At 39.7% G+C, this 14,208-nt stretch overlaps 1 protein-coding gene across 2 annotated transcripts; it reads left to right on the forward strand.

Moving 5' to 3' along the window:
- Nucleotides 1–2,693: 2,693 nt before the first annotated feature.
- On the forward strand, nt 2,694–14,208 carry LOC111230797 (mothers against decapentaplegic homolog 4). 2 transcript variants are annotated; one of them, XM_022757623.1, is made up of 10 exons: nt 2,694–2,950; nt 5,342–5,739; nt 6,588–6,762; nt 7,239–7,493; nt 7,857–7,964; nt 8,068–8,118; nt 8,534–8,717; nt 9,067–9,235; nt 9,647–9,785; nt 10,560–14,208. In XM_022757623.1, exons 2-10 carry the CDS (start codon nt 5,500–5,502, stop codon nt 10,769–10,771), a joined length of 1,533 nt encoding a protein of 510 aa, XP_022613344.1. In that variant the 5' UTR covers nt 2,694–2,950; nt 5,342–5,499; the 3' UTR covers nt 10,772–14,208. The 2 variants fall into 2 exon arrangements, with proteins under 2 accessions (XP_022613344.1, XP_022613345.1); XM_022757624.1 differs by lacking the exon at nt 2,694–2,950 and adding an exon at nt 3,987–4,111.

Below are 14,208 nucleotides of genomic sequence, written 5' to 3' on the forward strand. Positions count from 1 at the left end.
CTTTTCCAGTTCTCCTGGTCCTCGCAGAGTACCCGGAGCTCTCTGCTCAGAGAACAGCCAGTCTGCGGGACAGAGTGTTCAAACACATGAAGCAGCGCTTCACGGCAGTGCTTCAGGACAGACACCCACACAGCGCTCACACGGGTTGGCTCATTGCTATTTTCTTTCCGTAAACAGACCAGTCATTATACTTAAAATTTAGTCATCTTTTTGTTACCAACACAGTCCTATTTCTGTGTTTTTAACTACTGAGAGGTTTCAACTGAGTCACTTATTTGGTTTGTAAATCTGTTCTTGAGGGATAATCAAGAATATAACATTGTAAGATTAAAACACCATGCAAATGTAGTTGTCATTGGCTAGAAACAGTCTTCTTTTGAATATTCACTGGAGGACAGGAGCAACCTTATGACGTCAAGTCGAGTCAATTTTTATAGTGCCAATTCACAACAAAAGTTATCTCAAGGCGCTTTTCAAATAGAGCAGGTCTAGACTTTCTCTTTATAATATTATTTACAGAGACCCAACAATTCCCACCAAGAGCAAGCACTAGGCAACAGTGGCAAGGAAAAACTTCCTTTTAAGAGGCAGAAACCTCAAGCAGAACCGAACTCAGGGCAGGCGGCCATCTGCCTCGACAGGTTGGATGGTGACAGAGAGAGAGAGAGACAGAGAGAGAGAGAGAGAGCATGCAAGCAGGAGATAAAGAGAGAGAGAGAGCAAATTCACTCAATGCTCCTGCGTCAAGAATTAACCCAACCACGTAAAAACATATATCTTTACGAAAACAGTCATCCCAAACCTTGTTAACAATCCCAGCACCTAAGCAGGAGCAGATTACTGCCAGGTGTGTTTACTAAAAGCAGAAGTAGAGTTGCTGGTTACTCTTTATCATTAGTATCAACACATTCAGCCTTTACACCCTGGCATCAAGCAGCCGTATGGACAGGGTGGAGGTGTTGGACGCCGGGAATTAATTCAGCTGGTTCAAAATGTTTTAACTACTTAAGATTCACATGCCCAAAAAGCAACTTAAAATATATATTTTTTTGTTTTAAAAAAGTGGTGATTATTTTACGTAAATTTTATGCGCACAGCTGTGGCACAATATTGCACAATTTTTACAACATAAACCAAACAGTTGAGGGCCATCCTTTAAGCAGGACACATTTAGCAGTGAGTGTAGCACTGTAATTTGGAGCACTGTTGCCTCAATGGGCCTTTTCACAGTATTTTGTCTTGTCAAGGTGGCAAAAGCACGGATGTTTCTGTCACACTGCCGTCATTTTCTCATTGGCTGTCGACCTTCAAGAGGACGAACCTCATCATACGAGCATGTCAGAGACAGACACCAGAGAATGAAGGAAACAAACCCAGGAAAGGTAGCATGCTCTCCAACAGCGAGAAACTCCTTTGTTGAGACCATGATGGCCAATGAATTATAACCTTCAATACCAAATACCAAGAGAGGTCATTCAGTGTAGTAGTTCAATCTTACTGATTTCTAATGGTGCACATGCTGATGCCCACCTCCTGTATATATGAACATGTGACATTAACTCTGAAGTAAATAATCAAGAAACATAGCTAAGGAAAAACTATTCATATGCAGTAACGCTTGAATTCAAACCAGGTACCAGAACAGGACATGCCTGTGAAAATGATAAAGTTATTGTTTATAGCACACCATGACCACTGTGACACATTTTAGTGTCCTATAACAGATTACCAATGCCAGTGTTCCTACCTCAGTCACACCAGCCATGCACTGTATGTGTTGTGCCAGGTCAGCTCTCCATTCTCTCGCTCAAAAGCTTTGTTATCTGTACATCTTTGGCTTTGATAAAACACAACCAGGATTTGATAAATTACATAAAACATCTTTAAAAATTACAGCAACATACTCACTGAACTAAAGCAATCAGAAAAAAATAAGCCAATGAGACAAGAGCTGACTGATTTAAGTAGGCTATTTCCAGGTCCAGAGTTTCTTCAAAATATGCTTCTACAGCAGATGTTTAAGCTCAAGATAAACTGAAATTGTTTGAGGTAGACTCCTTGTGTTGAATCGTGCACTGATAATAAATCCTACTTACCTTTGACCATATGCTTCATTGGACAGGCCGTATGTCAAACACTGAGTTTCTTCTTGTTTGTGAAGAGTTGACCTTGAGAATGATATTCCCTGCCTTAAGAGAGAACAGAAGTTAGAAATTAGTTTTTTGTCTGAAAACACACAAGACACAACTGTCATGCAAACCAACTGTGACCAACTGGCATGCGAAGATGGACAAAACAGACATCCAAATCAAATGAGCTTGAGTCATAAGCCACTGCTTACCTGAGCTGACCTCCCTGAATCTTTGCTTGGAGGAGCAAAATGGTGGTCAGGGGAGCTGGGGGTTGTCCCATTGCTTTTTTTGGTAGCATGGGAAAGCTCTGGAAGACATTGAAGACTTAGTGTTTCCTTATATCTGAGTAGATCACAAATAAGATATGAGAATAGTGAAACAGAAAGCAACGTCCTAACCCCTTCCTGAACGAGTCTTCAGAAACCAGAAACAGAGTCACGTTATTATTAATATTATTATTAAGTCATCTTTATGTATCTAATTATCATGACCTGTATGAAAATATTACAACCTCTATCATGTTACGCATGCGCAACGCGCCATTGAAGGAAACGGTGAGAAGTGAGTGAAGTGGGTCGAGACTTAACATGAAATCTGAGATTTGACTCTGGTTTTATCCGCGCCTTACTTCTGAGGATGTAAGGCTTCCGGTTGCGGGCGGACAAGGATTGTTTTTACACCAGTACTTTGTAAACAGCTGGACAGATTTCTCAGCATAACCCAGGAGGCACAGAGAATCTGCATGGCCCCACCGCTGGCACGGCAACTTGGGACAGAGGCAGGGCTCTCTCGCTAGCTGCCACACCAGCTAATTCCAGGTAGCGTAAAGTGCTAGCCATTTACATGGCTTTAATTGGTCTGCAATTTTAAACTACAAAGCGGCCACTTAACGACCAGTGTTTTTCACAGTTTCATGGAATTGTTTTGCTGCTAGCTATCAAAGAAAGTGGTTAAGACATTCTTGCGCTGCGGAACTGGCCATAATAAATAAACAACCTGCTAATCACAGTAGCATGCTACGTTAGCAAGTTTGCTATCAACAGTCATCGGTGCTAGCTGATGTTTTAGTAGCAGGTAGCTAACCAATCTGGGGTCAAGGCATTCCAATAACACTGGGTATTTCCGTTTGGCTCTTCAAAATAAAACCTCACGTGAGCAATAATGCACATAGTTGCAGCCCACAACACCTGAAAGCAGTAAAATGCAAACATGCTTCAAAACATATTGTTAGTACTGCAACTGTATATTAAATGTAGCAATAGTTTTCTGCAGCGATTAATGGTTATTTTATTTCTGAGTAATCTGCCTGTTAACCTGTTAAACGGTTTGTCATTAACAAAATTTAATTTCTTTATATGTCGTGTTTTCTCCAGCTAACAGTTAAAAAGAGATAAGAAAAAATATTCACTTCACAATCTTGCATGACAGAGTAAAGAATCCATTGCTTGAATTTGAGAAGGTGAAATCATGAAATTCTTGGTGGTTTTCGTTAAAAATGACTGAAATCAATGGTCAAAACAGTTGCCATTTAATTTTCTGTTTATCAGTAATTGAATTGTCGTTGCCTTAATTAGCTGTTTAGGTGGTTAGTAACAGACATGTGGCAGGAGGCTGAACAGTCCACGGGAGGGTTGGGACGTGTCTGTAACATTGGCGAATGTATGAGGATGGGGATGGCCCTTTGCATTGCACTTAACATTGGATGTCTTAAATAACAGTTTGAAGTGAAGTGAAGTTTGCCTAAACAAACTCTACTTACATTTTGAAGGGAATAAGTGCTTACTTCCGCCTAGTTTTGCCTGTTTGCAGTAACTTGATGCGCTTTTCTGAACTGACGGCAGCCAGAGTGGCGCCGCTAGCAAGCGAGGGAGAGCCGACAACTTCAACTTTATTTTTACTGTAGTATAACCAGTTCCGTGTTTTTCTAAACTCTTCCGAAAATTTAAAAATTCCTGCTCCGTCATGTCATTAGGTCGTTGGTAAGCTACTGTTATCATTATACAGCGAATAACTTGGTTAAAACGTTACAGGTTGTGGTTCATGCTGTCTGCCAGCCAGACTCCAAACAGTGGTGGAAGAAGTATTCTTACTTCGGTAAAAGTACGAATACCACACTGTAAATATATTTCATTACAAGTAAAAGCCCTGCGTTCAAAATCTTAATTATGTAATATTATGCAGGTATACTCAGGCTCATGTACTTTAAGTATCAAAGTTAAAAGTACTCACTGCAGAAAAATGGCCCCTGTGAGGGTTATACCATTATATAGTACATTGTTGTTACTCGTGCTTTAATGTATAAGTAACATTTTACTGTTGAATTTGTCGAATGTGTGGGTGATTTTTAAGTATTGTGTATGGGGCTACAATTACTTGTCATTTGGATTAATCGCTTGATTATTTACTGGATGAATTGATTGATTGTTTCGTTTGTAATAATTTAGTAAGTGCCAGTCACAATTGCCCAGAGTCTAAAATTACACCTTCACAATGATTGTTTTATCTAAATAGTAGTCCATAAAAAGCAGCAAATCCTTAGATCTGAGAAGGTGGAACTAAAATAGGTTGAGCATCTTCGCATGAAAAAATTACGTTTGACGATCATCAAGATAGATGCCAAGTAATTTTCTGCCAGTAGATTCATCATTTCACCTGTGCTTGTATACAGTGTTGTGTAGATTTATTTATATCAAAACATCATATTGTATAATTGCTTCATTTGTTTTGCATGCAAATTCTTAATTTGTAAAGTAACTAGGAACTAACTTGTTAAATAAATGTTGTAAGAGTAGAAGCAGGAAGTGGCATAAAACAGAAATACTCAAGTAAAAGTACTTGAGTAAATGTATGTAGTTACTTTCCACCACTGTGGAAAGCTAATCTCTCATCTGGGTTTGTTCAACATTACAGCACAATAGTAATGTGACAGTAACTGACAGCCTCTATGACAACAAAGAAGTAGCATACAGCCTATTATTGAATGAGCTGCTTTGTCAGCTCTACACTCAGTTGTCACTTTATTGGATAAACCTATGTACAACTTATATCATCTCCTACAACAGCCCTTTAATAAATACCTAAATCCCTACGATCTTTAATATAGGCTGTAATATTCAATTAAAAAATGTTCTAGTGGTGAACAGAATATCAGAAAGACCTCTCAGTATAACAGTTTCATCAAAAACTTGCATGTTATCCTTTCCTTCCAGATCACTCTGATGCTGAGAGGTTTGTGATCTCACTGAAGTACAGCTGAATTGATTTTTAACGGCCCTGTGAAGATCATCTCTGCTCCAGATTCCTGATGATGTGAAACTGTCAACAACATACATATTCTCCGAAAGTGCAGTCAGAGAAAGAAATCAAGATGTCTATCACTAACACACCTACCAGCAACGATGCTTGCCTCAGCATTGTGCACAGCCTGATGTGTCACAGACAGGGTGGTGAGAGCGAGACGTTTGCCAAGCGGGCGATCGAGAGCCTGGTGAAAAAGCTGAAGGAGAAAAAAGACGAGCTGGACTCCCTCATCACAGCTATCACCACCAATGGGGCCCATCCCAGCAAGTGTGTGACCATTCAGAGGACACTTGATGGACGGCTGCAGGTAAGACAATACACCTGTATGGATCATTCATTTAACACACACATGTACATTAGTATTAGTTTTAATATTAGTTTTGACAAGCTTAGGTAATTAATACATCTGTTACTGCTTGGAGATTATTTTTTGTTGTCTTTCTTACCTACAGTAAACTGTACATCCAATAGCTTATCATTTAGGTTACATTTAAGTAAAAATATCAAGCACCATCTAGCCTCATTAGAAATCTTTTTGTTTCATGAATTAAAACAGAACCCATGAGTCAGTAATTCAGCATAACATCCAAGCCTGCAACTAATGATTGTTTTCAGTAGACAGTAATCTGCATAATTTAGTGTCATAAAATCTCATAAAATAGTGACATGTGCCCATTATTATTCCCAAAAGCCCACAGAGACACTTTCATATAGCTAGATTTATCCAACTAACAGTCCAAAACACAAAGATATTCAGTTTACTATTGTATACAGCATGGCAAAGCAAAGCATCAAATCCTCACATTTGAGGAACTAGAACCAGGAAATGCTTGTCATTTTTGGTGGCTAAACAACAGAAACAATTATCAAAATACTTATCTTGCTTTTTTTTATTTCAGCTTCAACAACACCCAACAAAATAACTTGATTAAGTTATGTGAAAGACCATAGTTGTTTTAAAAATATTATGACCAGTTTGTAGTTGTCTTGTTGGAATATGGTGTTCACCTCCATCGTGGAAAACAAGCTGTATCCTCTGTCTTCCAGTAATTGACTTAACACCACGTATGACCTCAGCTGTAAGGACAGTGAGTGAGTTTACAAATGAATTAACTTTGTTTCCCTGTATCTGTTTCTCTGTGTTGTTGTTCCCAGGTGGCAGGACGTAAAGGGTTCCCTCATGTAATCTATGCCCGGCTGTGGCGGTGGCCTGACCTGCATAAGAATGAACTGAAGCACGTTAAATACTGCCAATTTGCCTTTGACCTCAAGTGTGACAGTGTGTGCGTCAACCCCTATCACTATGAGAGAGTGGTGTCTCCTGGCATAGGTGAGTAACAGGGCAAGGTTTTCAGGTCACATTTTTAAAATCTGTTAAAATGGACAGGGTGTACAGAACCCACTGAAACTAAACAGAACTATAAGAAACTCTAAAGTTACAGTGAGTTTCAGTTCTCTGTTTGTCATTGTGTGCTGAAGAGAACTGAGACAAAAAGCTGTTTTGAAAGGGGGAAATTGATGTAAACCCTGTTTTTAGCAAATTGTCAGCTACACAGTTTGTAGTTTAAGGGCTGAAACATGCAGAGTTACTGGAAAGTTATACAGCTAATGTGACATGAACTTGTAACATGAATTTACAGTGGCTTTCCTTGAAGTTAAAGGGGTGTTCATTGTGCATCTGCTTGCTGAATTGCTCTTCTTGTTAGATTTGTCCAACCCACCTAGGATGTGCTTTAACAATGCAGATAAGAAGTTTGGATCGTCAGTAACCTGTTTCACACCTTTATCCTTTTCCTTGACCCACAGACTTATCAGGACTGACCCTGACCAGTTCTGGACCCAGCTCAGCACTGATGGTTAAGGATGAGTACGATTTTGACGGACAACAGAGTCTGCCTTCCATCGAGGGAGGGCACTCCATCCAGACCATCCAGCACCCCCCATCAGGCAGCCGCCCGGCCCCCTCTGAATCATTTGCCACCCCAAACCTGCTCCCACCTGCTGAGGCCTCCACCTCTGCCTCAACGTCGTCCTTCCCTGCCATTGCTACTGGATCAGGCAGTAAGATACAGTTGGAAAATGTTCTTGTGTGTGTGCTTGCTTGTCTTTATGTTTGTATATGTTTGTCCATACAGAAAGTGTCTGTAATTCACAATGAAAGACTTAATTGTGTCATTTTAAATGTTTGATTTGATAAAGAGAATAACTATATATATGAAAAGTCTCATTTAAACTGTTTGAGTTGATAAAGAGAATAGTTATAGATATGCACGCCTAAAATCATTAATATCTAAGACATTTTCTGCTTCTGTGTTGTAAATTGTTGCTGTGAGTGTTTGTGAAAGCAAGAGCAGAATATTTGTGAGTTTTATACACTTAAATCATCCATATGTCAATCTCCGACCTCTGTTCTTTTCTCCACAGGTGCCAGCTCCACCTGGTCCAGGAACAGCAGTTTCACCCCAAACATACCCCACCACACCAACGGTCATCTACAGCACCACCCTCCTATGCCACATCCGACACACTACTGTAAGTCCACAGCTGGAAGCTAATCCACATTTTTTTAAAAATCACATACTTAATTGTCTGCAATGCGGATGATGGCTGCCATTACTCTGTCTGTGTCTCTCAGGGCCAGTGCATAATGAGCTCGCCTTTCAGCCTCCCATATCCAATCATCCAGGTGAGAACACATAACTTAATATGATTGCTTCTTATTCACCTTTATATTGGCATGATGGCAAATTTTACAAGTTACTTTTATGTTATAACGTGTAGTGTTGAAACAGCTTCTCAGTTAAGCAAAAATATTTGTTAGTTTTTAGTATTGAGGAAATTACTTAAACAAATTGATTCAAAATGTTGTTGATTAATGTGGTTTCTTCATTTCATCATTAAATGAAGATATCAAACATCTAGACATCACACTTTCATAAATGTGAAATGCTGCTTGGTTTTCTTCATTTCATGTGTGTAACTTGAAGACAAAATTCACAAAAGTTTAATACTACCTTGATGAGGAGCAAGGGGCAGCACTGCTGTTCGTTTCCTTTTTATTATTTAAAACCACTGACATCAGTTTCTTCCCTCTGTTTAAGCTCCTGACTACTGGTGTTCCATTGCCTATTTTGAGATGGACGTTCAAGTCGGGGAGACATTTAAAGTGCCCTCTTCTTGCCCCATCGTGACTGTGGACGGCTACGTCGACCCCTCAGGAGGAGACAGGTTCTGTCTGGGTCAGCTCAGTAACGTACATCGCACTGAGGCTATCGAGAGAGCAAGGTAGGTGACGCAAGTACCAATAAGTTTGCTCCTACTACCAACTTACTTTGTGCAGTAACACTTAGCACACTTGAGTGTCTTAACATCAGCAGAAACATCAGTAGAAAGCTCAGAAGAATCACACAACAACTCCTTTACAGTCAGTTCCTTTTATTGCAGTGTTTTAGTTCCATTTATTACATTGTTTCATGGATATCACTCCCTCCCATATTGTTTATATCTCTGATTCCTTCAGCATCTTCTCAATAATTGACATGCACGCAATAAAGACAGGGGGGATGTGAACATTTATGGCAACTGTAATCACTTAAATGTTTTCCGTTTCCTTTATTCCTTACTGTTCTCCCAGGCTTCACATTGGTAAAGGGGTCCAGCTGGAGTGTAAAGGTGAGGGAGATGTGTGGGTGCGATGTCTCAGTGACCACGCAGTGTTTGTCCAGAGTTACTACCTGGACAGAGAGGCGGGCCGAGCCCCCGGAGACGCTGTTCACAAAATCTACCCCAGTGCTTACATCAAGGTAAGGATGTGGGTTTCACTTATAACATTCATTCTGTGCAGAACTCAGTGGACTATAAAAAGAGGTGGTGGCTGAAGGCTGACAGTCCATATAATGTTTGTCTCTTGCTGAGTACAAGCTGCAGACATCCCTGTCCATCCCATCTCTTTAGCCATTCCACCCTTCCTTGACATTATACTTTTACTATAGTTGTTTGTTTAACACAAAAATGTTTCCCATCCTGCCAGAGTGTAACATCTTTTCCACTCATGTCTCTCATTAGGACTAATCATGTGCATACACCCTCACACAGCCCTGCTCTTGCTGAGTTCCTCCCTGATAGACAGCCTGTGGTGATATTTATATTTCTCCTGTGCAGGGGGCCAATTGCTGCTGAATGTATAGTATTTAAAGTCTCTTCTCTCCTGCTAGGTGTTTGACCTTCGTCAGTGCCACAGACAGATGCAACAGCAGGCTGCTACAGCTCAAGCAGCAGCAGCAGCCCAAGCAGCAGCTGTAGCTGGAAATATACCTGGACCTGGATCAGTAGGAGGGATCGCTCCAGCTATTAGTAAGATACAGTAGCTGCAAATACAGATTATTCACATAGAAACAGCAAGAAGTAGAGGCAGCGTGGCAGGTTTGATGTAAATCTTCCTGTGAATGAGCAGTGACTGTGAGCTATGTACTTAGTGATGAAGAGAGCAGAGAACTGCTCGGACAGATGGTCAACCTAATTGGCATTCAAATAAGAAATTAAACAAATCTGCTCTGTTAAAACAAATCTGATATTCCAGCAGTTCAAGATTATAATGATTATTATCGGATGATTAATATTTGCTGGGTTCATTGCTCCAAACATGTTACTTTCACACAGACTATGTTTTAATTAGAGTCTGTCCTGGGTGTACCCAGCCCGCGCCTAATGTCACAATTTCCTAATACCCAATTTAACATATTCAGATTGCTTTGTCAGACCAACAGTCCAAAACCCAATAATGTTCAGTTCACTCTCATTGAAGTCTAAGAAAACCAGCAAATATGTATATTTGATAAAAAATTTAACCAGTCAATGTTCACCTAAAAATTTATTTAAACCATTAATAAATTACCAAACAAATGTTGCCAATTAACTGTTAATCAATCATCTAATCAAATAATCTAATTGTTTCAATTCTAGTCAATAGGAATCACTTGAAATCACACTTACTTTGGTTGTTAATTTGTTAAATTGAATATTTCTTCAAATTTGAATGAATAGCACAGCCGGTGTTGAGTTTTCACGCGTACTGTATGCAGCATCACACTGACGTAGTTGTGGTTCCCTCTCCTCCCGTCCTCTCAGGTCTGTCAGCAGCCGCCGGTATCGGGGTAGATGACCTCCGGAGGCTGTGTATCCTCAGGATGAGTTTTGTGAAGGGCTGGGGGCCCGACTACCCCCGTCAGAGCATCAAGGAGACCCCATGCTGGATCGAGATCCACCTGCACAGAGCTCTACAGTTACTGGATGAGGTTCTGCACACTATGCCTATAGCAGACCCACAACCTCTGGACTGAGATTATTACAATTGCAGCATCACACTGCAACATACAGTGGCAATGGATAGTCTTCCTCAGTGAACTGTTTTGGGTGGAGAATCCAGCTGTGAGGCTGTGACACTGAAGCTGTCGCACATGAAAAAATACTTTCAGGTGTGTTTGAGGCACCTTTGTGCACTGTGGCCCCTGCTTTTGCTTTTTAAGCAAGAGTAACACTAAACCCAGTAACACCAAAGCCATATATTAAAGATATATTGGTCTATATTTTTGATCGATGGCTTTGATTTGTGATGAACAGTGAACTGTAGGACTAGAAAAAGATGTCACAAGTAACTACAATTATATAGCACCACAACATGCACATAGATGACCTGCAGAGCCCATGAAACTGGAATGTACACTGATACTACTCAGCATCCCAGAGTCCACAGCCACCAACTAGTGACAGGCATCACATTCACTGAACAATAGAAGAACATCTGAGTGTTGTTGCAGCTGCAGGATGAGTTGCTGTACACAGAGTCTCTCATATCAAGTGTCTGGGCTCCAGAGTACTGCTGGTTTTCTGTTGTCAGTCTTCTTTGCTTGACACTTCTGATGATGATCAAGTTCAGTTGACTGTCAGGCTGAATAGAAAAGCAGCAGCACTCTGAACTGCAAGGACAACTGCTCGACGTCATGCTGATCACTCCCTCTCAGCAGCTAAACAGTGTTGGGGACCACCCAACTGGATTAGGTCATACCAGACATTGACAGAAAATGAAATGACACAAACCATGCCTAAAGCCGACTCAGCCTCTGAACTGAAAGAGGTTAAGTCTAGGGACTTTTCTAGGTCAGGTATTGTCAAACTACGGGTTTGAACTTTAAAAGATAGTTGCAGGTCTGTGCCTGGTGGGTGTCCATTAACCAATCTTTTTTTTACCCCCTCCTTAGACAGGATGTGGAGCAAAGCACTCGGTTGAGAATGTTCTTCTCTACACATCATAGCTACACTAAAGCAGATTTTTTTTGGGGTGTTATAACATCATGACATACAAAGTTGGTGATACAATATAACTGTCTTTACTGACTTACTGTGTTTTTATTATTACTCACTCAAAAAAACAAGTGATGACAAGATCCTCATTTAAGCGATCATTCCTCACTTTCCACCGTCTGTTTCAGGTATGGTTACTGTTTTGGAAAAGGCCCTCTTTTATGCTGCCACAAAGGATGAATCTCATACGCCCTCTGTGAGTTCCCTCTTGCCTTTCTCACTTTCCTGCTGAGAGGAGAAAAAAGAAAACAGCTGGGATGCTTCTGATTCAGAGAAAGCAGAGAAGGGGCAGACAGTTGGTCTGAGATTTACTCACAGGGTTTATCAGTGTTTTGGCAAACCAAAAACATACTTTTTAGTCTAGTGTGATCATGAGAGCGAGAAGTCCAGTCAGCTGCTGGACTTTACCCCAGTTACGTTAATATGGAGGTTTCTTTAATTGAATGTTAATGGTTATTATTTTTCTTTGTATTCATTTCAGTTTTATTGGGTTTTATCTTCAAGCACACCCGACAGTCTCCACACATTAGTTGAGAATCGTTGTACTTGACTTGCAGCCCACTTTTGTATTATTTGATCCAGGTCTCTTGTGTATAGTTTACTGACAAAGATGAGAGAATTTAAGACAGTTTCCCATCAATATCAATATATTTTCTTGGTTTTATTTTTGTTACCTTTATTAATTGTATTATATTTTTAGCACTTTACTTTTTCTCTTGATTTTAATTAAATAACCCTTATTTTTTTGAGGTGGTTGTCCTGGTTGATATGAATAATAAGGGAGTGAATAGGTTGGTGTATATTTTATGTAGGATTGTGAGCAGAGGCAACATTGTGATGCATTTGTTTTGAAAACGTCTGTAACACTAAGACACCTTTTTAAAAATCTGTTTTTGCCCTTTCACTCTATAGACATTTACACACATCTGTAGGGATTCTTTTGGCGTTTCTGAGTTACCTTTTTCTTTTTCATTTGCAGTTTTTTCTCTTTTTAATCCATGTAAATATCTTTGTTTTTGAAATGCATGTCAATGTTTGCATGAATTTTATTGGCAAATAGACTTTTTTATTCCTGCCCCCTATTTGAAATTGAGTACTTCACTTCCCCTGCATTACACAGGGAAACTGGACTATGAAGAGTACAGAAAGTAGCACCTGCTGTATACTGGTGAGTTAGCTGTTAGCTGTATACAGTGTGTTGCTGTTTTATGAGAACAGCATTAAAGGCACGCAGGGAAGCTACAAAGTCATAATTGATTGTAAATGCTCCAATTTAATTATATAATCTCAACTTTTAAGCAGCCAAGCTCCTAAAAAGAAATTGTCTCCCAAGACAAATACAGAAACTCCTTCAGTTAATAGTGATCAGCCTCTTCAAAAGTAAAATCAGTACAAGCATGATATTTTCTCTTTTGCTGGTGTTGAAACAGGTGAAGGTAATGTGATGCACAGAAATAATTTGATTTCAGCATGAGTGCCCTCTTCTCCTCTTCCCCACGCTGCACGTGATACCCTCTGTTACACTGTTTTCAAAGGCTTTTCTTATAGATTAGACACATTGCTTTAGGAATATGAATTTCATTTATTCTCGTGTTGAGACTCACAAACATCTGTTCACGCCTTTTTTAATCAGTTTGTGCTTTTGTCCCTATACAGGTTTTTTTTTTTTTTTTTTTTTTCCACAAAGCTGTTCTGGTGAAACAGATGAAACGTCAAAATACTAATTGGATTTTGTTCAAGGGGTCTTTTAGTCAAAGGAAATGATCCACTTTGGTGTCCAGTTGACTAAGCAAAACTAGGCAGAGGGTTGCTTTGTCTCCTCTCTGTCCCATCTTTGATTATTTCACTATAATTTGAAAGCACTGTCAAAAAGGTTTTGTCCTACATCAGGGATTAAGAATCAAACATTGGGATTATTCACATACTTATGCATTGGATTGATTGAAAGGCAGGAAACAGGATATTTTCTAATTATGTTACTGAAAGAACTGATGCTGAATTCTGTCTGGAGAAATAATCTGTTATGCTCTAAAGTGGACAGATGTTTTTATATTACGTGCAGTTATTATAGGAGCCTAAAGACACAGCTCGAATGAGTTGATGTTGAATACTATGACAGATTGCAGATATAAATTTTACCTGTATTTCTTATGTGAGAGTCTATAATTAAACATGGCCTGATATTCTCTATGTGGTGTTCATTTTCTCAACAAGGTAACATGTTTGCAAAGGTGAAATAAATCACACAAATGTGTTTTCAGTTATTCTGATTGCTCCTCTGCTCAGGTTGAAGTTGGGAATTACAAGCAGGCCTGTTTCACAGCGGACATTCGTGTCATAGCAGGAGAAGCACAGGTGTATTTAATAACATAAATGATGTCTGCATTCCACTTGGTGAAGGTCATGGTATTATCAG

The sequence above is a fragment of the Seriola dumerili genome, unplaced genomic scaffold (genome assembly GCF_002260705.1).
Source record: "Seriola dumerili isolate Sdu_G_001 unplaced genomic scaffold, Sdu_1.0 BDQW01000290.1, whole genome shotgun sequence".
In the NCBI taxonomy this organism is placed as follows: Eukaryota; Metazoa; Chordata; class Actinopteri; order Carangiformes; family Carangidae; genus Seriola; species Seriola dumerili.

Bases quoted from the DNA above. Each gene is read 5' to 3' on its own strand.
- LOC111230797 (XM_022757623.1), top strand. From the start codon at position 5,500: ATGTCTATCACTAACACACCTACCAGCAACGATGCTTGCCTCAGCATT. The intron at 5,740-6,587 runs GTAAGACAATAC...TGTTGTTCCCAG, and splicing joins CACTTGATGGACGGCTGCAG to GTGGCAGGACGTAAAGGGTT. The intron at 8,718-9,066 runs GTAGGTGACGCA...CTGTTCTCCCAG, and splicing joins GAGGCTATCGAGAGAGCAAG to GCTTCACATTGGTAAAGGGG.